Raw genomic sequence first — 25,926 nt, forward strand, 5'->3', positions numbered from 1 at the left:
TTCGTACTTCGAAGACTGAAACCAAACTATCAGTTGCTCTGTATGAGAATGTTTGTTGCTCTCTGCCACTTTTTGTTCTTCTTTATGGTTTCTTCTTCTGCTCGATCTTGGGTAGCTGTTGAGTCCAGGTTGTCAAGGCGAAACCCTTTTAATGACTTAGGGGACTTTATATGATGCAGTGGCTCGCCACGGTATAGATCATTCAACATTTTAAATTTCATTCTAATTGTCTCCGATAGATAATTTAATCGGTTGGAAATCACGCCTCATGAAGTGGAGGTCACTAGTTCGAATCCCCTCCCCTCTTGTGTGGACATGTCAAAAATAAATAAATAAATTTCATTCTAATTATAGAGGTAGTCCATCTTTATGCGCATTACAGCTCTCATCTCATTCTCATGGTGGTATGAACTTGCATTTTTTTTTTTTTTTTTTTTAATTTAATTTGACTTGAATCGCCCTTCGGGTTTTATTGAGATATAGCTAAATGCTGTATAATCCTTTTTATATGTCAACCTTTTAAGTTACATTTTCTAGTAGTGTTTTTGAAAGAAGATTGTGTACTTCTGTACTAGAAAGTTGAAGTTGAAGGTATATATATATATATATATATATATATATATCCAAGCCCTGCATGCACTAGAAACAGAACGAGTTTCCCACTTTCACTCTGATCAAGTAGTGTAACAAGCATACATAGTGAAGAATTCAAACTAGATAGAAGGGAAGAAGAAAAGCAAGAGATGATAATATAAGCTCGGATGATGAGTTTAGCAGATATCATCGACTCTTTTTATCCCTAGTCAAATCCTTTTAATGAGGATATGTACACCGTGTCCAGGCTCTACAATCATTCTGTAAGCAGGAGAGTGTTGGTATCTGGGAGATAGGGAGAAAGCAAACTTGGAGATAATAAGAGAGAGCACAATCTTCAATTGGACTATCGCAAAGTTTTTGCCCAGGCAGATGCGAGGACCCAGTCCAAATGGTATATAAGCTTGGGGAAAATTGCAAGCCTTGGAGACACCGTTGCTGAATCTCTCTGGTTTGAACTCATTCGCGTCCGGCCCCCAAATATTGTGATCCCGGTGCAGCGTGGGGATCAGAGTCCACAAGCATACATCCTTGGGAATAACAATATTTCCAAGTTGAGTGTCTTCAAGTGCCTCTCTTGAAACGAAGGCCGCTGGTGGATATAGACGCAAAACTTCTTGAATCACAATAGTCACCTGTAGGGAAAAAAACGAGGTTTAGATTACTTGAAATTAAATAACTTATTCAATTACATGCCCACATGCACTATATATACCGTCTTCAACTGCAGGACTGAATTTAAATCTGCCAGGCCATTTGGGCAAACTTGAGCGACCTCCCTCCTTATTCGAGCTTGCCACTCTGGATGTAAGGCCAGTAGCATCAAACACCAGGAGGCCGCAACAGCAGTGGTTTCATGCCCGGCAAAGTATATGTTCTTGCAATTATCAACTATGAAACGCTTGGATGAATCCTTCACCAGACTTTGATCATTGATGGCCCCCTCCAGTATCAACTGCAATAAATCCTTCTCGGATGAACATGTCTCTAAGCATTGTTGTTCGCGTTCTTTCACTGCCTTCCAGATCAATGACTCGACCTCTCTCTCCAAACTGCTGATCTTCTTTTGCTTCCTCATTCTAGGAAAGCTGCCCTTTTATTGTTAGTGTCTAATTGCAAAGATCAATTGATTGTTATGATTTGTAATACTTGGTCGAGGATAAAATATGAGTAATAATATTATTTAGTAGATACACTACACTGTATGCAATTGGGATGGTAAAAATTAGCTTTTAGTTTTTTTTTTTTTTTTTTTATCCTTAAGTGCTAATGTAAAGACTAATTTTCACTGTCACGTCATTAAATTATATAACACTAATATATATAACAGTCTATTAAATAGACTTGGTCTTCGCATTAACGTACCCGAAACTAGTAACCCCAAAAAGGAAGCCTTGCTGGGAAATAGCTTTCTGAAGACTTCTAAGCTTCAAGAAAATTTCTTTGCCTTTGAAATAAGAGCTCCCAAAACAAGCCCTTGAGATTACGTCTGCTGAGACACCCTTCAAATCCTCATCCACTTGAATGTCTGCTGTGATACCACCTTGAGCTTCGATGCAATCTTCCCATTTTGTCAGCAATGGTTGTGCTGACTCGAGCATTAACCCCACCATGCCCTGCCAATTAAATATTTCTATTGGATTAGAAGCGAACCTCTGGATAATTCTCTTAGCCTGTTTTATTTTATACCTTGATTTGGGCTCTTACATACTGCATAGTTAAAATTTCAAGGAGACAGAAACAGGAACCCTGGTGCAACAATTACCTTCACTTTGTCCATGAAGAACTCAGGTGCAACAATTTTCCTGTGTTGTGCCCAAATAAGGCCGTTGGACCTCAAAATGCCATTGCCGAGCATTGGTGCAAGTCTCTTTGTTATATAAGAAGGCTTGCCCAAGTCCAAAGTGGTACACTGGTTCATTTCCTTTACTAGCTCCGGCTGGTTCACATACATGTGTTGCCTCATCCCCGTAGAATAAGTATATACTAGACCTGCATGCGTTTCACGATGCCCATTTTACCATGTGTATTTTACAGTACTGTAATAACACATTACATTTGATGTTGGGTAAAGAGCCCAGAGTGGTTACCATTTAAGGAATTAAGGAAAGAGGCTTAACAAAGAATCCATTAATTTACTTACCCAAAAACAAATAATTTATTAATTTAACGGCCACGATGAACTCAGCTGATTTTGGATTTGCCCAAATCTGCTTGAGGCCAATCCTTCCTAGCTCCATCCCATACCCACTTCCTAAAAATTAAGAGAAATGCTAGGTTTACACCCAACTCCCCACACCCAAATACTTACACCCTGACATGGCATTAATTACCACATCAGATTTTTTTTTTCTTTTTTCTTTTCGTTATCTTCCTCGTCTACAGTCCCAAGAAACGTCTACAGCCCCCTCCCTCTCTCTATCTCCATCTCCGGCACTCTCTCTCTCTCCCCTCTCATCAAAAGTCCTCAAGTCGTTGCCGAAAGTCCTCACATCGTCGCTGCTACCGGTGAACATTCCGGACTAGTCGAGACTCTAGTTTCTCTTTTCGACCCGAAGAAGTCCTCGGAGCTCGGGATCTGGACGACCGGCCGATTGGAGCTCGAGATCTGGGCTCGTCACCGGTGGTGACCCGGCTTGTGCGTTCCCTTAGGCTCACTGGATCGGAAAAAGAGATCTGAGATCGCCGGAGGTTGGGCGGCATGGTCACCAGTGCTTGGAGGTTGGGTTTTGACAGTCGCCGATGGGAGGGAGAGGGAAGACGGAGGAGCGCAAGAGAGACACAAGGAATTGGGTTGAAAAAAAAAATTCAAAAAAAAAAAAATAGTAGTGGAATTCTGATGTGGCTCTTGCCACGTCATGGTGTAGAAAGTTGAGTGTAAAATGAGAGTAAGTGCAGCAGTCCTCTAAAAATAAAGCATATTTCATTTGGATTTATAACTATGTCATCTTCTAGAACACTCGATACTTATCTTTGAGCAATATTAGAGTTTTTTTTTTTTTTTAAGTCTTTCCAAATGTCATGTGACTTTTAAAATTACCATTGAATTTGATATGATCATTATTAAATTTTGATTCAATAGTAATTTTAAAAGCTATATAACATTTGGAATGACAATAAAAGGACAAGGGGTCCTTCTAGCATTGCTCCTTATCTTCTCTTGTATGGTATGTTATAGTTATAATATTACATTCTATTATAGTTCAAATATCGTTTAAAAATAGTCATTGTCACCACCATTGACTGTACATATTATATAAGACAAACATTTATAAGTAATGTAAATTACACAAACCTCCTTCTTTTTTCTAAGCAAATTGCAAACATGGGAAGGGTTATTTATATAGTGGACCTTTCCCAATATTGATCCTAATAGAGGAAATAATAGAGACAACATTAAAAATGCTTCCAATCATAAGTTTGGTACTGGATCACTTGGCGAGATGGTGAGCACAAAAGTTTACATTTCTTTAAACTTTTTCAACCTTCTAATCTTAAAATGCTAGAGTTTCAGTTGTATGTAAGAGATGATAGGGACCACCTGCTTGAGCCCAATCATTGCCAGCTACATACGAGACCCACTTCTTAAAAAGTATAGCATATTTCACTCACCAATGCTACACATTTCAAAAAATTTCTCTAAAATTTAGTTCCTAAATGATGTGTGTGATCTATTATTTTAGGAAATGTGTTATGAGATTGTGACATCATTCGGAAACTGGGGTGGCCGTTTAGGCCAAGGGTGGCCCGCAAGCCACCCCCCTCCCCCTAAGATGGCAGTCACCTCCTTTCTTTTTCTTTTCTTTATCTAGGTTTAATATTTTTTATTAAATTACTGTTTAAGGGCATTTTTGTCTTTAAACAAAATTTAACGTCTAAAAATTGCATATTCCATCCGATTTAACGAGATTCCCTTACAGAAGAGGGGTAACGGTATGAAAATAATAGTTACGTGCTCTCTTTTGGTCGAAGAGTCAGTTTGTGGTGACATATTGACAATTATCAGTAATTGATAGGAGAAAAAAATAATTACCCCTAAAATCATCGACGGGATCTATCCAATTTTTGCTTTTGCTAATGGTTAAACTTAATTTACAAGCAATTGATATTTTGCTTTCTAAAATAGTTAATTTAATTATTTGTATTTTGAATCATAATGACCCATTTGCTCATGGCCTGGGGCAGAGGCTGGTGGAGCCAAATATGACAGTACATGGCAATTATTTTCTAGACTGTACATGCGGATGCGAATGTGATTATTGGCAATATTCGCATTATCATAATGCAATTATCACTTTTAGGTATCTGCATCTGCGATGTTATTGAATAAGGTTATTATCTGATATCTGCATATCAGGAAATAGGGGTGTATAAGCAAAGCGGTTATTAACCGCTAACCAAATAACCGCAACCAGATAACCGGGTACCTCGGTTGCAGTTACCAGTCATAGGGTTTTAGGAAACTAGTAACCGATTTTTTTATATATGTATATATATACAAATAATTATATTTATTGTAGACATGCCTCAAACTCAACCTTTAAATTCAATGAATGAATTATCTTAAGTCTTTTAGCATGAAGGTTTGGTCGTATTTTTTTGAATTGTCATTGCATTTTAATTACAATACAATTGTCATTATATTTTTTAATATTTGTTTTTTTTTTTTTTTTCTTTGCAATCATTTTATTTAATTTATGGGCTTGATTGTGAGCTTATTAAGATGAATGAATGGTGAATGGTAAATGAAATTATGCACGTCCAGTAGTATTTACTATTTAGCATTGAATATTGAATGGTTCAATATTGAATTCCAAAAATAAAAATAAAAAAAGTAAAGAAAAAAAATCAACAATGTATGAAAACCGGTTATCCGGTTAATAATCGGATAACCAGCGGTTGGTAATAACCACAACCAGTCTACTGGTTGTTGTTGCGGTTATTCAAATGGGAATAACCGGGTACCCCAGTTGCGGTTATGAGGAAATAACTGCAACTTTCCTCATACCCGCAACTGCTTGTACACTCATATCAAGTAATAAGTTTATTGGGCTTATTTTGGTATTTTAGACCTTCTTTGAGTCTCTATTATGACTTATTTTAAACGATTTTGAAAATAATTTGAGTCTTTTTTTAGCATTTAGAGCATGTTTAGTTTTTTTTAAGCCATAATGTTTGAGATGAAATCCAATAATCCAAACTTGATTTCACATTCTAACTTAAAAATAACAAAGAAAATACAAACATCTTATGATGAGTTTATCCAAAAAAATACAAACATACAAATTACATGGTGTGGATGTTGCATGCATGAAGGTAATTAAGCATTGTACATAGCAAAGCTTGTACGCACGAAAATTGGGATGAAGATGTTGTTTACATCTAATCTAACATCTAAAAAAGTATCCATGTGCCTTTGTGAGAAATTCTTTCAACATTAGCAGGTCGTTTGGTTCTAAAAGGGAGACAAGACAACTGGAAAGTGGAATGGGAGGGAGAGAGGGAGGGTTAGGCTCACCAACTTGGACTTTGATCAATTAAGCATAAATAAAATCAATACCATTGTAATAGCTTCATTTTTCCCACCCTTTAATCTTTTTCCCATTTGAAAGTACTGGAACATATATATTACTAATTAGGTTATAAATTCTTTCTCATGCTTAAATAGTTGGAGTTTGATTATTATTACTTTGTACGGCTATTCAAAAAGAAAACTTTTTGAATTTGACAAAATGGAGAAGCTAGGCAATGACTTTTGGGTAATGCACGTGGGACGTTTTAGAGTCTTAACTTTGGGATAAAATCATAAAATTATGCATATTTTCTATGGTCATAAGTTTTTATAAGAGTTATATATATATATATATATATATATATATATATATATATATATATATATATATATATATATATATATATTAGGAATGGTGAATTTTGTTAACCAATATCGAGTTCTATTTATTTGATTATTTAATTCCTTGAGAGAAAAAAAAAAAAAAAAAAAAAAAAAAAAAAACTTGCATGTGGTAATGTAATTTGATAACTTGCTTATTTATATTATATTAAATATTTAGTAGTTTAAGATTTTCCTTTCATGATTTTCCCGTTTAAATGAATAATTTCCTTTATAGAATTTAAATCTATTTTTTTAAAAGTTTTTTAATATTTGGTTTTTAAATTTTTAAATTTATTGATAATTAGATATCATATTTTTTTTTATAGATAATTAGATATCATTTTAATTGGTTTAAATGCTGTAAACTTTAATCGATCAGCTCCTTATTGGTTAGTCAAAATTACGTTACGTGGAATTACGTTACGTTGACTAATTTTTTTTTTTTTAAAAAAAAAATGAATGAATTTACATTTTTATGTAAATATCTTGGTTAATTAATTTTTTTATATCAGTTACGGGCGGATAATAAGACAACCATGCAATAATTTCAGAATATAAATTAAATCTCATCCGGAAAACATCTAATGAGTTATATATTGTTTTAAGATTGAAAATATTTTGCGAAAAATAATAGCAGCTAATGAATTCAAATTTCGTTTATTTCAAAAAAAAAAATCTAGGCTCCGTCACATTGCTCAGGGACTAGATGAAGCACGAATACGAGTTAAAGAATACGAAAAAGAACCGTTAATCTACTTCTGTGAGATCGTAGATTTCCTTGTATTAATTATTTTGCTTTGAATTTGCTTTTGGACCGTCGGACATATATATATAATCGTTATATATTGTTGGTTTGACTCTGATCAGAACGATATTACTATTTCTTTTGTTTTGTTTTTAATTTCATAATGATTTTAATCAATGAAAATTAAAGAAGTAGGAGCGTTAAATGGCACTAGCTTGTTGCACATGCAGGCAGATGCATACCGGCCCTTCGTGCTACAGGTGAAATTAAACCAATTAAATTATATTAATTAAAGAAGACAAATTTTTCAAGTGACCGAGAGGTTTGTTATCCCTTAGCCATTTATATATGATGCCATATGAATGAGTTTTACCTTACAACAAACAAAACTGGACGGAAATTAAGAGATCAAGGTAGAAAGTGGAAAAGAAACAATAATATAAATCGTACGTACCGTATTCTTTTCTCCACTGTTCAAAATATGGGAAGAGGGTGGAAGTGTAGTCGTGGGCTACAATTTCAGCATGATTTGGGGGCTTCGACTTCGTCGCCTGGGATTGGATCTTCTGCATCTCAGGCAGACTCCCGTACAAAAAAGAAGGTGAAGGCCCTTTGATCCCTTGTACGCGCAGCTTCTTCCTGATCCTTTCAGACTTTAGCCACACAGTGTTGTAAACATGAAATAGCAATCCAGCCAGGGCTATAAGAGCTAGCGGAAAAATCATTCTCAAAAGAAGAGAGAGAGCCTTCATCATCTTCTCCTTTCTTTGCTTTCGGTCCTCTTAATTGTTGTGTGAATTCCACTCGCGACTGCTTGTGTGTGTATATATATATATCGATGTAGTAGAATACGGTTCTCCCCCATGGGATAAATTAACGCCGACAGTTTGGGTCGAAAGTCATTTGGTGATGTCAGTGGGATCAGCCGATTGGTTTTCTAAGTTATTAGACCTCTCTCTCTCATGGTTTTGTGAGTGGTCCTTTAGCAGAGTAGACTATATATTATTAACTAAAAAAATAAACGAAATAAGAAACTGTCAGTGAGGTCCTCGATGCTCGTAGGACCAGTTAAGATTTCAAATCCCATGCTAGCTACTTGTAATGATATTAATTATCTCAGGACCACCAGAGTCTTTTAGTCTTCCTTCGAAAGGGAAGGGCATATATATATATATATATATATATATATATATATATATATATATATATATATATGGAATCGGTTGTTCCTGAATTCCTGTCAGGATGTCACATGATGGACCGTATCCATATGCCCCAAAGTGTGGTGGGCATCAACGTCAAAGTAGGGAAGACATGTATCAGATAGCAAAACCTTAGACCGGGCAAGAGCTGAGCTCTTCTAGTTCTCGATGATCAGGCAGGTAGCTAGGTAGGCCTATCAATTATCATGATTGCTGGTAAAGAACTATATATATATATATGCTCCTATAATTTGGTGTATGCACAGAGGGACCGGGCCGTCCTCGAAGCATATATAGGGCTGCCGCGTGGCTCTTAAGCATCACGATTACATATAACATGACACCTGCTAGCTAGCGTGCCAGACGTACGTGAAGTGGGTCATTATTGTGCGAGGGTCATGTTAGAGCGTCCACTTGCATGACAAGTGGTCCAGACGTCCAGCCTAGCTTGTTCCATTCCCCGCCACCCCAGCTAATTAGTAATTAAGACTTTGTGAACGCTTCTACAACAGGCGGGTTAGAGGGAAAAGAGAAGAATAAACGATTCTCTCTAGTCTCTTGTACATACATCCCATTCAGTGGAGCAAGTGCCTTAACTGTCAGGAGGGGGGTCATGAATAATAAATCAATCCCTAATGGTGCAAATGGAGGCCTCTGTAGATGAAGCATCGGAGTTAATTGATGGGAGAAGCATCAGAGTTGATAGGAGCAGCACCAGTGCCAGCAAAGGTGACAGTACTGGTAGCAACAGTACGACGAGAAAAATTTGCCTTAGCCTATTGCCAGCAATTTTAATAATGTGATCGCTTGTGAGGGCCCGGTGTGACAGTTAGACAGACAAATTAAACGATGAGGGTGTACCGTTGTACGTATAGCTGTGTCAATATATATAAACGAGTTGAGAAATGCTATACGTAATTAAACTTTTATAAATAAAATTTTATTAATTGATATAAAATTTATTCATCGGAGATGATCAAAACAATTAATAAAAATAAATGTTACGAGTACCAATGAATAACTTTCACATCATCTTAGTAAGACTCAATTTGTAAAGTTTAAGTACATGTAGCATTTCTCGAACGAGCTCATAATCTATTATATATTATGGGTGTCCTCCGAAAGCTTCCCGAAATTTTAGTCAAATGTTTCAAAATAGTTAAATTTGATTATTATTAAAAAAAAATTCAATCCAACAGAGATAAAGTAAGTAGTTATTTTCTTTATAAAATGAATAATGAATAGGTTGTGCTTTATAATATTGAGAAAAATTAAAATTAAAACAATACGGTGTTCATATATCCTCTGATCTCTCATCCATTTTTCATTATAAAAGCGTACATAATAATACATAACAAGATTATTGAGAATGAACGAAATACTTATGATGCTAGTGACATTGAATATGAACAAATCGATGAAACTCCCTATATATGTACAAATTTCTCACGAGCATACCACTTAATTTTGAAATGCATGTAAACATTAGATTAGAAACGGTCAAACTTATTCTCAGCTGCAATCCGACCTTATTAAGCACATGTGGCAATTGCATGGTCAATCTTAAGAATTAGTCTTATTGTATATATGTTTCTAGTTGCTTTGTTTTCCTTTTTTTTTTTTTTGCTTTAAAATAAAAAATAAAAAAGATCTATTGCTTTGTTTTTTGTTGCTTTGCTTTCATAAATTGTGTAATTTTTGTACGGTATAGCTCAAAGAATGTATAGAAATTCAATATTTTCTCTTTTATTAAATGTTGGCAAAAATATAATAAAAAAAATGAGAAATAATATTTAAATGGAAGTAGAGAGTATAATAAATAATATGTTGGAGAAAGTATATAAAAAACAATAGCTAAAGTAGAGAGTTGTACTTTTTCAATAGCTATTTTGACTATTATTGTTAGAGATGCTCTGAGATTAGTTTTTTAATAGCATTACCAAGAGAGAGAAGAGAATTGCAGTGCAAGGGTAAAGATGAAGAACATCGCTATTGAAGCCAAAACTAAGATAACAATCGAAATTAAGAATTAAAGATTGAAACGGAAATTAAGGAAGAAATAAAAATAATAAATAAGAAAGATAAATACTCTAAAATAAGCAAACTGATAAATAACTTTGAAAAACTGAAATTTAATTGATACTTCAAAATTGAATTGTTTCATTGGGTGTATATCTCTTATATAGGAAAAAAAAAACAATATAAATCCTAATTGGAAAAAGAAAAACCTAATCCTTAATCGAAAATGAAAACCCAATTCGATCTTATTGAAACGGAATACTAAAATAGGCATGCATAATTGGAAAAGCAAAACCTAATCCTAATGAAAAATAAAAACTAAAATACACATGTATAAATAAAATAATTAATACAAATGTTGATTTTCTCCTGCATCAACTATGCTTAAGAAACAACTTATTGCATCGTTGTTAAAATATTAATGCTAAAAACTACATTTTTTATCTCGTAAATATTCCACACTGTCGACGTAACATTTTCAACCAACTCTTAGATTAATCTTTCTTTAAAAGAAAAAATAAAATTCAAGAGTTCGTTGAAATTATCACATCAACATTGTGAAATAATTATAAAGTAAAAATATGATATATTACATTTCCTTTGTAAAATGCATTTATGGCTCAAGAACTGCAAGTTGATCCCAAGTAAAAGAAGTTTGGGACTGAAACATTTCTCTTGTCGTATGTTGATGAAGAGCAATGCCAATAGTTTTGGGACAGAAATTTCTTATAAACCGGTTTGTAGGAAATTTCATACAACTCATATATAAGAGTGACATGTGTCATTTAAACATGTGAGAAGCACATGTTTTTTTATTAATGCTATTAAAAAAAAACATGTGAGAAGCACATACTATTAAAACATGTGTTTTTAATCACATGTGCTTCTCACATATATGTCAAATGACACGTGTCAATCTTATATGTGGGTTGTATGAAATTTCCTACAAACTGGTTTGTAAGAAATTTATGTCCATCGTTTGGTACATGTTTTCTAAGAATATCGCACCTCACTTGCTAGTGTTGAAACATCTGAGCATTGGTGAATATTGGCATCGGTGAATATTTGTGTGGTTACTAAATTTTAAATGAGACGTGGTATTCATCATTTTTTTATTCTTCCCTCATTCTTCTAGTGTTTAAAATTATCATTGGGTTTATGGAATTCATGTGAATCCTACACATAGACCACATATATCTAATGATGATTTTAAAAAGTGGGAAAATAAGTGAATGACCAGGGAGGAAATGAATCATTTTTCATTTTAAATTTCGCATTATATTTATAGACACCTATAACCCCCCCCCCCCCCCCCCCCCCCCCCCCTTCTAACTTCTTCTAAGTGTTATTTGGAGTTTTGGTTTATATTTTTCAATTTTATTTATATTTGTAATTTTTATTTAGTTTATCAAATAATGAGTCAAATGAATTATGTTTAAGTCAACCCAATACGACTTGTTTATTAAATAGGTTATGAGAGTCTGACTCTTAACATATTGGCAGGTCAACTTGAACCCAGATTGCCAGCCCTAGTCTCAAACCAACTCTTGAATCAGTCAAATGTGATTTATAACATTACTCTAAAAAAATAAAAATAAAAATAAAAATAAAATTGAATGATTAGTTGATACTGGCATATAAGTATTTTCATAAACAGAGGGAGGGGGCTGTATTGGCCATGGTCTTCCCTCCTCTTTTGATTTTTTTTTTTTTTTTTTTTTTTATATATATAATATATAAATAGCTAATTTCATAGATTTGGGCCAAAATAATTAAGTTTGGCCTATGACCAAAAAAAGAAAAAGTTAGCCCCTGGCCCTATTATAACAAAAATCATTTTACACCTAAACCTTAAACAATACAAATCTATCATAAGTAACAACTCAAATCTGTTATTAAAAAAATTAGTCATGAGTAACAGCCTCCAAGAACAACGTAAAAGAGTTTTTAATTAATGTCGAAAAGGCAACAATGTAGGCCTATTCTTCTCGTTTCTATTGCAATTACAAAACAAGCATTTTCAGCTATAAATATTGTCAAAATTAGGCTTCGTTACAAAATTGAAGATAAGTTTTCAATTGAGTCTTTAATGTTGTACATCGAAAGAGAAATTGCAGCGAAATTTAGTACATATTCAATCATAAAATAATTTTCAAGATTTAAAAAAAGTCGGGTTCCATTTTAATAGATGTTTGAGTTGAAAATTGAAATATATTAAGAAACAACTATTTCGTTTATTTATTTATTTATTGTTAAAATTGAATTGATATATAATTTTATTTTTATATATTAATTTAATCTTCAATCTTAATATATTACTTATTCATGTGAAAAGTCTATGGGCCCATTGATACTCTTAAAAGACACCTTGAGAGAGGGGGGACACCTGACTTATAAAGTGCCCAGGTGAATAAAATTTTAGCGATGTGGGACACTATAACACACCCCCTCACGTGTGGCGACTAATGACCAAACATGTGGACAACAACGAAAAGGAAAGGCCCATTATCGGAATAAACCTATAACTCTGATACCATGAAAGAAAAGATAATACTAAAATAAAATAAAGCCGAATAATATAAAATAGAGACAAATAAATTTTACGTGGTTCGGTCTATGACCTACGTCTACAGGGTAAAGTCCACAGGGTAAAGCCCAAAGGACTACATTGTTGCTCTTATTGCTTGATTAATTTACAATATAGAATACTCATATTTATCGGATAATTGAGATAGGTAAGGATGGTAATCAAATCTGATTGATTTGATTACCATCAAACCTAATTACAATCAACCTTACAAAGGAAAGTACCATACAATATCAATATAATATATTTTCTCATATTGATAGGAAATATATTATTTAACACCCCCACTCAAACTCAAGGTGCAAGCATTCTGGAAGCTTGAGTTTGCAATACATTCTTTTTCTTCTTCTTCTTCGTTCGGAGATGACAACGATTGACGACGATGATTGGAGGAAGTCGGCGACGGTGGAGATACTCCTTAATCAATAGGCCACTATGGACCAAAATCGAAGCCAATTATGGGCTAAAATAGGCATGAGTTTGGCTTCGATTTAAACAATACCACAAAATGCCAAAATAATATGGGCCAAAAGAAGAATCAACTATGGGTTGAAATGGGCCTAGGTTTTTAAACAATACCACAAAAGGCCAAAAGATGGGTCTGGCTCAACAATTGGACCAACAATGACCAAAATAATAAGCCAACAAAGGGCCAAAATAATATGGGCAACTTTGCCTCTTTTGATTTTATTTTATTTTTCATTTTTTTTCTCTTCAATGATCGAAAATTCTTTTGTTCTTTTCTATTCTCGTTTTTGTTTTTGTTTTTGTTTTTTTTTTTTTGAGTACACAAAGTTTGACCACTCATTTCACACGCCTTTTACCATACAAACTAGACTTTTCCTTATATATCCAAACAAACGGAAGATCCTTGAACCACGATATATGTACGTCTTCTGTGAGATGAAGGCGACTGCGGCGGCGCTTGCGGCGAAAGCATTGACTGTGACAGTGAGGAACAACAATCTGGAGCGAGATTAACCGGAGCAAGTGGCGATGGTGAGTTTGGCGCTGGACTAGCCATGTGAAAAGTCCATGGGCCCATTGACACTTTGAAAAGACACATTGAGAGAAGAAAGGGACACTGTGGCTTATAAAGTGTCAAAGTGAAAGAAATCTTAACGATGTGAGACACTTTTAACACGCCCCCTCATGCGTAACAACTAATAGCCAAACACGTAGACAACAACAGGAGAGAAAAGCTCATCATCGCAAGAAACATGTGGCTCTGATACTATGTGAAAAGTCCATGAGCCCAGTGACACTCTCAAAATACGCATTGAGAGAGATGACACCATGACTTATAAAGTACCCAAGTGAAGAAAATCCTAACAATGTGGGACACTTTAACAATTCATACTTTGATCCCTCTATCTTAATATGTTTTTCATTCATACTTTGGCCCCTTTCAATCAAAATTTATGAATCCATCCACGAGTTTTGTGGAATATTTGTAGAATAAAAATATAGTTTCTAGCATTATTCTATTAATAATATTGTTTGAGTAATGTTATAAATTGTTAGTATAGTTTTTGGTTTGGTGACGTGTCGCTTTTTGATACGCTCTCTCCAACACCTACAAAATAATAAGAAGCCTGTCGGGTATGTCGACGAGGTCTCACTCGGATGCCTAAGTCAAATTTAATAGACAAATATTTGGGAATATGATAGCACTTGAATATCAAAGAGATCAGAAATGAAAAATAAAGACTCCTAATAAATCAACCGTAAATAAACAAAGCAACCAAAATATAAAGCGGAAAAGCAATAGACACAGATATTTTGGTTATGAAGTGAAAACTTTTTGCACCAAAGAGAAAAACCACGTACTCCGAAGCAGCCAAACTCATGAAATCTACTATTAAAAAGAAATAGCTAGTTACAAGATAGTAGTACTCACAGACCCTTTTACAGTAGTCGTACCTTGAATTCTAACACGTACTTATACGTGAACGTCTCTCAACCAGACCTTCTGTATGAAGAGTTCTTTAATGGATCCCTTTAACTTAGAGCTCCTCTCTAAGTTAAAAACTTCAAACAGTTGAACAATACAAAGCAAATAAAAACTCTAAGAGAGTTAGCACATCTAACAATATCTGCATAAACACATTCTTTTAGCACACAAATAATTCAATACCGAATTTCTTACAATAACACAGCCTATAAACCTCTTTAAATAGGCTTCAGAAATCATAATTCTACTCAAACTCGAATTTTCATAGGCGGCGTCCGGACCTGGCTTTTGGCATCCGGACCTGCTACTAAAACTTCATGAAAACACTGAAGCATGTTTGGACTTGCAACCCTAGCATTGGGACGGTTGCATAAAATACTTCCTCTATCCGCAGTCATCGCATCAACGTTCGAACCTCCTTGCAAACGGGTGCTCTCTGTGGCTTGTGTCTGCTAAGCCGTCCGAACTTCTTGCAGACGGATGCTCTATGTGGCTTGCGTCCGCTAAGTCGTTCAAACCTTCATAGGACTTTGAGTTTCTGAGCTAGGAGTTCAGACTCTGGCATCTGGGTGTCCGGACGAGCTGTAGGGAAAACTGACTTTTTAAGCTGTAAAGTCTCCATAAATATTTCATTCACCAAAAAATTGTCTTCTTAGGGATATTCAGTGCAGATTCATGATGTGATTAGTCCTTTCCATTTTGAAATTAATATTCTGCAATATTCTTCTGAAAGTTCTTTGGAAATACGGTGTCTCTGTTATGGAAGTCTCTGATATTGAAGCGTTTTTGTCAACCAGAATGTAGCCAATTAAAATAAACCAACAAGAGAGTTTTGATACCTGGTGTAATGGTCTATTTATAGGCATGTAGTTCTGATGCATTTAGAGTGCTTTGATTCTAGTTCAATTAGGAGTCTAATCCCCAGATCGAGTGGGATTAGACTTATCTTCAGGAGAGTCCAGTTCGGATAGGACTAGTCTTTCAACTGTGTTTGAATAGGGCTCTTATCCCATACCTTATGGGATAAGAGGTTATCCTGAAATATCCGGGATAGAGTCTTTCTGCGCATTTTTAGGGATTATAGATAAGATATTATCTCAAAAATCCCGACTGTAATATTGCGATAAGTACTTCAGCATATTTCATCCATATCACCTCATAGTAGTCCCGAGAAATCCATTATTGGGACGAATTGGATATGGATATTCCGTATGCGTTCTTCTCATGTTCCCGGGACAATGTTGTTTCGAGACATATCAGCTGTATCAATCCTCGGTCCTGGCAACTGAATGATATTCTTAAGATTCTCTGAGGAGTATCCGAGACCATGATGATCGATCGAGTCTTCATGGGTCTTTGATCCGGGTCAATTGCACCAACTGGGCCCAGAACTCGGTCATGGGGACATTTGGACGTTTGAAATGATAATTTTCCCAATATAAACCATATCTTTATCTCAAAATATCTCACAATGCCGACGTATTAGTTTCAAACAACCCTTAAATTGTTTTATTTTTAATAAGAATTAATCAAGAAATTAGTTGGACTGTCACATAAAATTTGTGGAATAGTTATAATATCTCGCATTACTTACTATTTTTTTTTTTTTTTTTGTCTCTAATTGATAACTAGGGGCAGGGTTACTCGTATTGATATCATTGTTTTGGGTCTTACCTCTTCTTGCATTGGTTTTCTATCTGGACTACGGGACAGCATCTTTAAAGTTAGAGAAGGCTCAATCTCGGCCCAAAACCTCAGTCCAGTTTCACAAACATAATGTGAAAGCCCATTAGAACGCAGTCAAAATTTGTCGTGAATATCCGAATTCCGAATTTGAAAAGGGATCGGACACGCACACACTGAAATCCGACAGAGATACATCTCAACTCTTTTATTTCGTGCCTTCTTCAACCCAGTTTTATTCTTCTTTATTTCGTGCTCTCTCTGAGAGAGTTTGTAAGGGATAAATAGATAGCACATAGCAGTGACTCAGAAAAAAGAAAAAAAGATAGCAGTGGGTCGGAGCCTCTTCGGAAGGAATTAGCTCTAGGCTTTTCCTTTTGTGTTCTAAAAGAATATATAATTTGGGCATTTGGATAGAAGGAGAGTTAGGGTTTTATCTGAGAGGGATGGGAGCTGAAAGATTGGATTTGTTGTCGTAATTTAGGAGCGGCAGAGTAAAGAGATGTATGTTGTTTTGATGTCTAATTAGCTGATTATGCTATAAATTTTGGGGTCTACGCTTGTTGAGAAGCGTTTTGCGAGAGAGAGAGAGAGATGGAAGGCGGAAGGAGGATATCGGCGAGTCCCCGGCCTTGCAGCGGAAGGCGGGTAGTGGCGAAGAAGCGAGCACGCGGCGGCGGCGTGGATGGGTTCGTCAACAGCGTTAAGAAGCTTCAGAGACGGGAAATCTGTTCCAAGCGTGACCGTGCTTTCAGTATGAGCGACGCTCAGGAACGATTCCGTAACATCCGTTTGCAGGTCTCTTCCTTAATCTTCTCTTCAGTAGCATTCTTACGCTTCTCCTTTTTGGCGCTAGTTTAGCATTTGCATTATAACTCTAAGTCTCTAACCTATATGGTTTTGCGCTATGTTATATGAATATAAAGGGATATCAAATACATTGCTTTCGGTTCCTGAAATAAACTAAAGCTTACCGCCCCTTCTTTCTTTCTGGATCTCTTGACAGAGAGAACGAGAGGTAATGAGGACTGGAGTCAGTTTCTTACTCTTGTTATTCACGCGCAGAAAGATTTTTATATTTATTATTCCCATTTGATTAGAAGCCATAAACTTTATTCTGGTGGCATCCTTATTATCCAATGCTTACCGGTATGAGCTTTTTTTTTTGATGAATAAGTGAACTTTACTAACCAAAAGAAACAGAGTACAAACAAAAAGGTCTAAACCGACCAAACAAAAGAGCAACAAACAGAGGACAAAACTCTGTTAACAACTGGCCTCAAAAAGAATACAAATGTCAAACTAGTAAGCTCCCATCTAATTTCCACATCTGACAGATTGCCACGTTCTCCATGCTCTTTATGAATTTTCCTTTCCCTGAAATTCTATTCCGAACCTCCCAGAAAATCAGTCTTAATAACTGTTCTTCCGTTTTGGGGTGGCCTTTTGCTTTTATCTCATTTCTTGTGCGCCATATTTGATACACAGTAAAACTCAAGATCAACTTACACAGCACACCCTGCAACTTCTTCGTTTTCCATTTCCTGCAAGCTTCTTCAAGCACACTCTGCCAGTCTAGAGGAGGATGTTGATAAGAGCATCGATTCATGCAGGTCTTCCAAATTCGAGAGCTAAAGCTGCAGGAGAAGAAAAGATGGTCACGGCTTTCCACTCCATTTCTGCAGAAAAAGCACTGCGTGTCTCCTTGATATCCCCAAGTCACAAGCCTTTCTCCTGTTGTAAGCCTATTAAGAACCGCCAACCATAAAATAAAGGCTTGTTTAGGAATAGCTTGAGGAAACCATACAACTGACCACCAATTGATTTCTGGCTTCCTTTTCCTCATAAATTCCCAAGTATCAGCACTCACATAAACTCCTTTCCGAGATAGGGTCCAAATAGGTTTATCCACATTACCTAAAGGCACATCCGGAAGTTTACTTTGAATATCAACCAACTCGTCTGATCTAGCCGGCTTCCAGCTCCATCTCCCATTCCGAATAACAAATTCATCTTTGCCTCCAGAGTACTCTGTGAGTCATAGATAATTCTAAACCCATATTTCTCATAAAGTGGCCCAAAAGGATGCCAATTGTCCAACCACAAGTGAATAAGCTTTCCATCCCCCACATCAAACTTAATAAACTCCCTAGCAGTGCTTCTCAAACTCAGAAGCTTCCTCCAACTCCATGAGCAATTCTGAGGAATACTTAGATTCCAAAGACTCCTCCCTCTCAACAAGAAAATCCAAACCCAAGCAACCCAAATGGAACCCGAGCAAGCAAACAAATTCCATATATGCCTTAGCATAGCCGCCCGGTTCCACTCTTCTAAACATTTCAACCCCAATCCTCCCTCCCTCTTAGGATAGCAAACATCCCCCCAAGCTACTTTGGCTTTTGCCGAATTGCCCTCCTTTCCATTCCATAAGAATCTATTAAACTTTTTAGTCATGTCTTTTAGAACCCTCTAAGGAAGAATGAACATGCCTGTCCAGTAAACCTGAAGGCTAAACATAACTGAAGTAAGAAGCTGAAGCCGACCAGCAAAAGACGTTTTTTGAAGTCCAAGAATCAATTCGTCTTGAAAATCTTTTCTAGAAGCATTCTGCAATCCTCAGCAGAGAGTCTAGAAGAAATTAATGGAACACCAAGATATCTAACTGGAAGCACACCCTCCATCATTTGTAACTCAGCCAGCAAATAATCTTTCATCCTTGCAGAAATGCCAGAACAAAAGAAAGAACTCTTAGAAGGATTTGCTTTCAATCCAGAGATCCTTTCAAATTCCAACAAAGCGGCCTTCACAATGCTTATAGAAGGAATACTAGCATCACAGAATAGGAGCAAATCATCTGCAAAACACAAATGAGTTAATTGCAATCTAGAACATCTGGGATGAAAAGAGAATCCAGATCCAGCTTTAGTATAATCTTCCATGATTTTAGAGAACACCTCCATGGCTATGATGAAAAGATATGGAGAGATAGGGTCCCCTTGCCTCAATCCTTTAGCTCCCTTAAAGAAGCCCACCAAAGTCCCATTAATAGCAATAGAAAATCGGGGAGAAGTAATGCATTCTCTGATCCAGTTTATAAATTTCACAGGGAAACCAAAACAAGCCAAGCAGTGTAAAATGAAATCCCAATTTACTGAATCATATGCTTTCATGAGATCAATTTTCATAGTGCATCTAGGCTGCCCACCCTTCCTATGATAATTCCTAACCAACTCCTGAGCAAGCAAAACATTTTCAAAAATATTCCTACCAGGAATAAAAGCAGATTGGTTCCAACTAACCAAAGAGTCCAGTATAGGAATCATTCTGTTGGAAATGATCTTTGTGATGCACTTATAAATGACATTACAACAAGCAATTGGATGAAAATCTCCCATGAAAGAAGCATTCGGCTTCTTTGGCACCAAAGTCAGTGTGGTAGCATTCAATTCCTTAAGTAGCAAACCAGACTCAAAAAAACTTCGTATAGCAGCCACTACATTCTCCCCCACAACAGACCAAGAGGACTTAAAGAACTCAGTGGTAAAACCATCGGGACCAGGAGCCTTATTCAAGGGCATGCTAAACATAGTCTTCTTGATCTCCTTAGCAGTAACAAGCTTTTCCAGCAAAGCAGCACTCTCAGCTGAGACAACAGGAGAAATAAGATGGGTAATCCGATCAACAAATTCATCAGAAAACCCCATTTGAGAAGTGCCCAATAGCTTCTTATAAAATTCTTCAGCAACTCCCTTAATCTGATTAACCTCCTCTACTCGGTTACCATGCTCATCACAAAGATGTGTGATGGTATTCCTAGCACGTCTGCCTTTTAGTAACCGAAGGAAAAAAGCACTATTTTAGTCACCCAGTTGAAGCCATTGGTTCCTAGCCTTTTGTTTCAAAAAAGCTTCCTCAGCTTTAGAAATAGAGATCTTACCGGTATGAGCTTATCATGGGCTATTGCTGGTGGAAGATTTATCTATGTACACAATATTATTTATAGGAGTAAAACGCCAGATGCCCTACGAAAATGTGTTTTGTCATTTTGGACATAAATCATTGTGGCAATCCTGAAAGGATCATATTTAGGTTAAATAGGAACTCGCCCATAATTTCGTGCATTGGAACCCATAATCCCGTGATTGTTAATTTATGTTTGCTCCATTTTGCATCAGTTGAGGAAAAGAAATGATGAATCCTCCTTTCCTTTATGTAAAATTAGTATGAACTTGTGTAGTGTAACATATACACATCTGCTCTTCTAAATTTCTGCCTGTTTGTCTTGGTTTAATCTATTCATGGATAGGAGGAATATGATACCCATGATCCAAAAGGTCATTGTTCCATGGTACTGTCTTTCCTGAGAAAGAGGTCAAAGATAATAGAGATTGTAGCAGCACGTGACATTGTGTTTGCTCTTGCACAATCTGGTGTTTGTGCAGCATTTAGCCGAGGTATGGTTGTATTTCCTTATTTGTAAACTATTGTTTGTCTGCTATGAGATTCTGTTTGCCCCTAAAACTAGAATGACTAAGAGGGAATTATATGTGTTTCACTTGTTGGATGCAGAGACTAACCAGAGGATATGCTTTCTGAATGTCAGTCCTGATGAAGTTATACGAAGCTTGTTTTATAATAAAAACAATGACTCCCTTATCACAGTTTCTGTATATGCTTCAGACAATTTCAGTTCTTTGAAATGCAGAAGCACAAGGATTGAGTATGTGAATCTTATAAACTCCACACCCCCACCCCCCACATCAAAAATAGAAAAGAAGATAATAATTCCAAAAAGAGAAAGAAAAACGATCCCAAATCCTACGGTTGATTGTCGTAATTTTCTTTTGTTTGTTAGTACTTCTTGTTGAAATTGTTGACTATTCATATATTCCAGATACATAAGGAGAGGTAAGCCAGATGCAGGTTTTGCTCTTTTTGAGTCCGAGTCACTGAAATGGCCTGGTTTTGTAGAGTTTGACGATGTTAATGGGAAGGTACTCACTTATTCTGCACAGGATAGGTAAATATTCTATTATATGAGTATTATCTTCTGCTAAGATCTGATTATCTATTGAACACTTGGCTTACTGAGTTTGATATGCCTTTTTTTTCTTTTCACTCGTGTAGTATTTACAAAGTGTTTGACCTGAAAAACTATACAATGTTGTACTCCATATCGGATAAACATGTCCAAGAGATTAAGATCAGGTAATGTATCTATTCATGCTTTACACATGCATAATAATGGTAGTTCATGTATTTCAGCATGAAATTTTTGAGAATTAGCATGTTGCGTCACCTTCTAGGTTTTTATGATACTACCAATATCACTACTTGCAATTGGTCCTTTTCTATTTTCATATTCACTTATGTTGCTCCTCTGTGATTATTTTTCTTGAACAGTCCAGGAATCATGCTGTTGATTTTTACCAAAGGAAGTAGTCATGTGCCCCTTAAGATTCTTTCAATAGAGGATGGAACTGTTCTCAAGTCTTTCAATCATCTCCTTCACCGGAATAAGAAGGTGGATTTCATTGAACAGTTTAATGAAAAGCTACTAGTCAAGCAAGAAAATGAGAACCTACAGATTCTTGATGTAAGGATCTTTATTTATTTCTTTTAAAAGCCGTTGTTCATTCGTATTCAGATATCTGGCTGCTATTTTATGTAGGTCCGCAATTTTGAGCTGACAGAAGTTAGCAGAACAGAGTTTATGACGCCATCAGCATTTATATTTCTGTATGAGAACCAGCTATTCCTGACGTTTAGAAACCGAACGGTGGCTGTCTGGAACTTCCGTGGGGAGCTTGTAACTTCATTTGAGGATCACCTTTTGTGGCATCCTGACTGCAACACTAACAACATATATATAACAAGCGATCAGGATCTTATTATCTCTTACTGCAAAGCTGATTCTGATGATCCGTTGTCTGAAGGAAATGGTAAATTTTTTCTCTTCGACATGCTATTTGTATTGCAAGGATACAACAGGAGATCCAAAAGTGTACCCTATTAATTAAGCTGGAGAGTTGGTATCCTTTCAGTTTTGGCATGTTAGCCTGATGTGTAATCCGTGTATTACATGAGCAAATTTTATGTGTGTGACTGTGTGTCAGTCTACAATAGTCACTATAATGGGATGGGTCGTTATCCTTAAAATCTGATAAATTAGGCTGGTGATTGGTGTATGGGTATATGTCATGTTAGTTCTCCATGTCACAACATATATATTGTTGGTGATTAAGTTGTCGACATCTAATACCTGAATGGTGAGAAGAAAAATGTGGATGGCAAATGATGTCATTTGCTTTCATTGTGTTTGTCTTGTGGCTGTATTTCAAATATATGTTTCTTTTATTCTGTTTTGAAAAAAGTGTTCTATCTATTGTTTTTAGCTTCAGTTGTACGGTTTTTAAATGTATGGCACTAACAGTTTTTGCATCTCTAATGCAGCAGGATCCATCAATATCAGCAATATTCTGACTGGGAAATGCCTCGCTAAAATTAGAGCAAGTAACAGCTTCCCCATGGAAAACGAATGCAGTTGCAGCGGTAATTGCTGTAGTGGCAGTTGTCCTGTTAAGAAGCAGACTCATGCCTCCAGAATTACAAGCACGGTTGCAGAAGCCTTGGAAGATATTACTGCACTTTTTTATGATGAAGAGCGGAATGAAATCTATACTGGCAATAGGCATGGTCTAGTTCATGTATGGTCTAACTGAAAGTGATGGGTTGTTTGAATTTGTTCCTAGTTTTCTTCAGATTTATTTTAGCTCTTTTCTATGGTAGAATTGATTGGTCTGCCGCACCATGAGAACTGGTATTGTACAATTTTACGCTGTCATACCAATTCATTTTTTCTTTGTTTATCTAATTCTGAGTCCCTTGGATCCTTTTTCAAGTTGACAATCTACTTGTAGAGTTGGCCTATTGTGTTTGTGAATAAATCAAAATGTACTTAGTCTGAGCTATACGTTTGTAGATCAGTAAAGTTATTGAAATCTTAGTTCAGCTTCATGAAATTGGAAATGCAGATCCAAGGCGTATAGGGGTAAGGCTCACACTTTTTCACTTAATGCTGATGTAAAATGCATGTGCATGAGCATACTAGACCTAAGGTGCCATGGGGTAATGGTAATTCCACATCTTTCAGTTTTTCAATGGTCAATATCTAACTTCGTTTTCTCTTTCTTTCTTATGAAATGCTTAAAACTAAATCTTGACCATTGAAAAAACTATATTGTCTATATTGTAGTTTTTTTTTTTTTTTTTTTATTTTTTTTTACGGCCCCTAAGTCAAATTCTTTTACACAATCATGAATTCGTGTTCTTCTAATCATCTTGACACTAACTGTAATAGGTGGGTGGCTTCTACTAAATGTTTAGGGAAGGACAATTTTCAATTAAAAAAAAAAAGTCTCATTTGGTTTGCAGAATAGACCTATGGAATGTAATGACTATTCTTATGAAATAGTCAATTCTTTGTTTGGTAGGGCCGTAGGGGTCTATAATGTGGAATAGTTATTTTTATTGGAATAATTATTCCCTTATGAAAATGAATAATTATTATTCTAAAAAATGAGAGGAACAAGTATTCCTTTAGGAATAAATTACATTTTTTTAAAAAAAAAAACTAATTATTTTTTATTTCCTCTCATTTTTAATTTTATTTTAAAAAAATAAAAAACCTAACCTATGTTAGCTTTGTGGCTGGCCAATCACCCCAATGGGTGATCAGCTAGCCATAAGAAGGCTCCACTCCCATGAGAATTTGGGGGTGGCCAGGCCACCCTTATGAGCATCAGGGGTGGCCTAGCCACCCACCAAAGAGTTGTGGGCGGGGGTGGTCGGCCACCCAGTTTTCAAAGTTTTTTTTTTTTTTTTTACATATAATTTGATTTTTTATTTTTATTTTTTAAAAAGAAAAATAATGTAGGGATTTTTAGTAATTTTAATTTTATTTCAATTAAAATATATGTGTTGTCATCGAACTAAGGAGTAGGTATTGCTATTCTATTTCACTATCTTTTATTCCCAGTAATAACTATTCTATTTCTTATTAAAAATTCATTCCGCAAACCAAACGAGACTTAAGAGAAAATAATGTAGATATGCATATGTTTCCGAGCCAAGGAAGCGCCCGCTGCTCTTGGTCTCCGTGAATTTTTATGCCTTTATTGCATGAATTATGAATGAAAAAATGTGAACTTGTATTTCGCAATTTCATTCTCAATGGTTGTTTCACATTGTGCGGTGCCCGTTCAACTTTCACACTCGCGTGCCACTCCCTCAACTTCCTCAATACTTGTTTTTCACACACAGATTTCGGGATCAAGCAAATTAAAAAAATTACAAGACTGATCATGTTGCAGATATAATCGCAAATAAAATCAACCACTTCTTACCCAGCCAAAAAAAAATCCAAAAATAAAATAAAATAACAAACACTTCTTACCTTATACCTGATAGAGATCCATATCTTTCTATCAATGGATATATAGATAGTTCTATTGTGAAACGGATATTGATCCGCTTTCAAGATCTATGAGCAAGAGAGATCCCTAAATATCCTTTGGAAAAAACAAAAAAAAAAAAATAGAAAGAAAGAAAGAAGAACAAGAAAAAAAAAAAAAAAAAAAATTGAAGACGCAGGGCGGAGCCATTGAAGGAAGAGCGCCTTAACTAACAATCAAACTACTACAGCAAAAAAAGAGATGTTGCAATCAAACTATTGCAGCAAGAAAACGCTCAAAAGTTTTTACTAAAAGGGCAAATGTGCCCATTGTAATGATTGCAAACCATCTACTTGCTGTATTTAAGAAAGGTTCATATCCATGAAATTCCAACACATAATTAAGGAACTAAAGAGGGAATGCCGAAGGGAAGATTAATTATTGGAGTGAAGTCGTAACAAGGTAGCCGTACTGAAAGGTGCGGCTAGATCACCTCCTTTCCAAGAAGAGGTAACGCTTGGCTGACCTAGTCCACTTTAAAGACAAGACCTTCTTTTTTCTTTCTATGCTTTTCAGTTTGATAGTTGGGAATCAATAATAAAAAAAGATTAAAATAATTTCCATTATGAACCGAACGGGGCTAGTATTTTTTCAAGAAATCTATAGCCAACCTTCTTATAAAAGATCTAGAAATTGAACTTTCAGTGAGAACAACGGCTACTCCCGAAGTCACGATACCGTGTCGACCATCCACTTCCGTAAAAAGGTTATCAATGTGGCACGATTTTTAAGA

The 25,926-nt window shown here is 35.7% G+C and overlaps 2 protein-coding genes across 4 annotated transcripts; one reads left to right on the forward strand and one right to left on the reverse strand.

Annotated features, from left to right (window-relative positions):
* Positions 1-640: 640 nt before the first annotated feature.
* On the reverse strand, positions 641-8,178 carry LOC133864796 (cytochrome P450 714A1-like). 2 transcript variants are annotated; one of them, XM_062301212.1, is made up of 5 exons: positions 7,690-8,178; positions 2,360-2,586; positions 1,960-2,210; positions 1,310-1,673; positions 641-1,229 (listed from the first exon to the last, which is right to left on the reverse strand). In XM_062301212.1, the coding sequence occupies exons 1-5, from the start codon at positions 7,988-7,990 to the stop codon at positions 804-806; spliced, it is 1,569 nt and encodes a 522-aa protein (XP_062157196.1). In that variant the 5' UTR covers positions 7,991-8,178; the 3' UTR covers positions 641-803. The 2 variants fall into 2 exon arrangements, with proteins under 2 accessions (XP_062157196.1, XP_062157195.1); XM_062301211.1 differs by having other exon boundaries at positions 1,310-1,682; positions 7,690-8,175.
* Positions 8,179-16,862: 8,684 nt separating this feature from the next.
* Positions 16,863-23,647, forward strand: LOC133863990 (uncharacterized). Of its 2 annotated transcripts, none has more exons than XM_062300170.1 (8): positions 16,863-17,478; positions 20,987-21,134; positions 21,250-21,400; positions 21,575-21,700; positions 21,808-21,888; positions 22,084-22,276; positions 22,352-22,622; positions 23,137-23,647. In XM_062300170.1, exons 1-8 carry the CDS (start codon positions 17,275-17,277, stop codon positions 23,400-23,402), a joined length of 1,440 nt encoding a protein of 479 aa, XP_062156154.1. In that variant the 5' UTR covers positions 16,863-17,274; the 3' UTR covers positions 23,403-23,647. The 2 variants fall into 2 exon arrangements, with proteins under 2 accessions (XP_062156154.1, XP_062156153.1); XM_062300169.1 differs by having other exon boundaries at positions 16,865-17,478; positions 23,134-23,647.
* Positions 23,648-25,926: the final 2,279 nt, after the last annotated feature.

Source organism: Alnus glutinosa, chromosome 3 (genome assembly GCF_958979055.1).
Source record: "Alnus glutinosa chromosome 3, dhAlnGlut1.1, whole genome shotgun sequence".
NCBI lineage: Eukaryota > Viridiplantae > Streptophyta > Magnoliopsida > Fagales > Betulaceae > Alnus > Alnus glutinosa.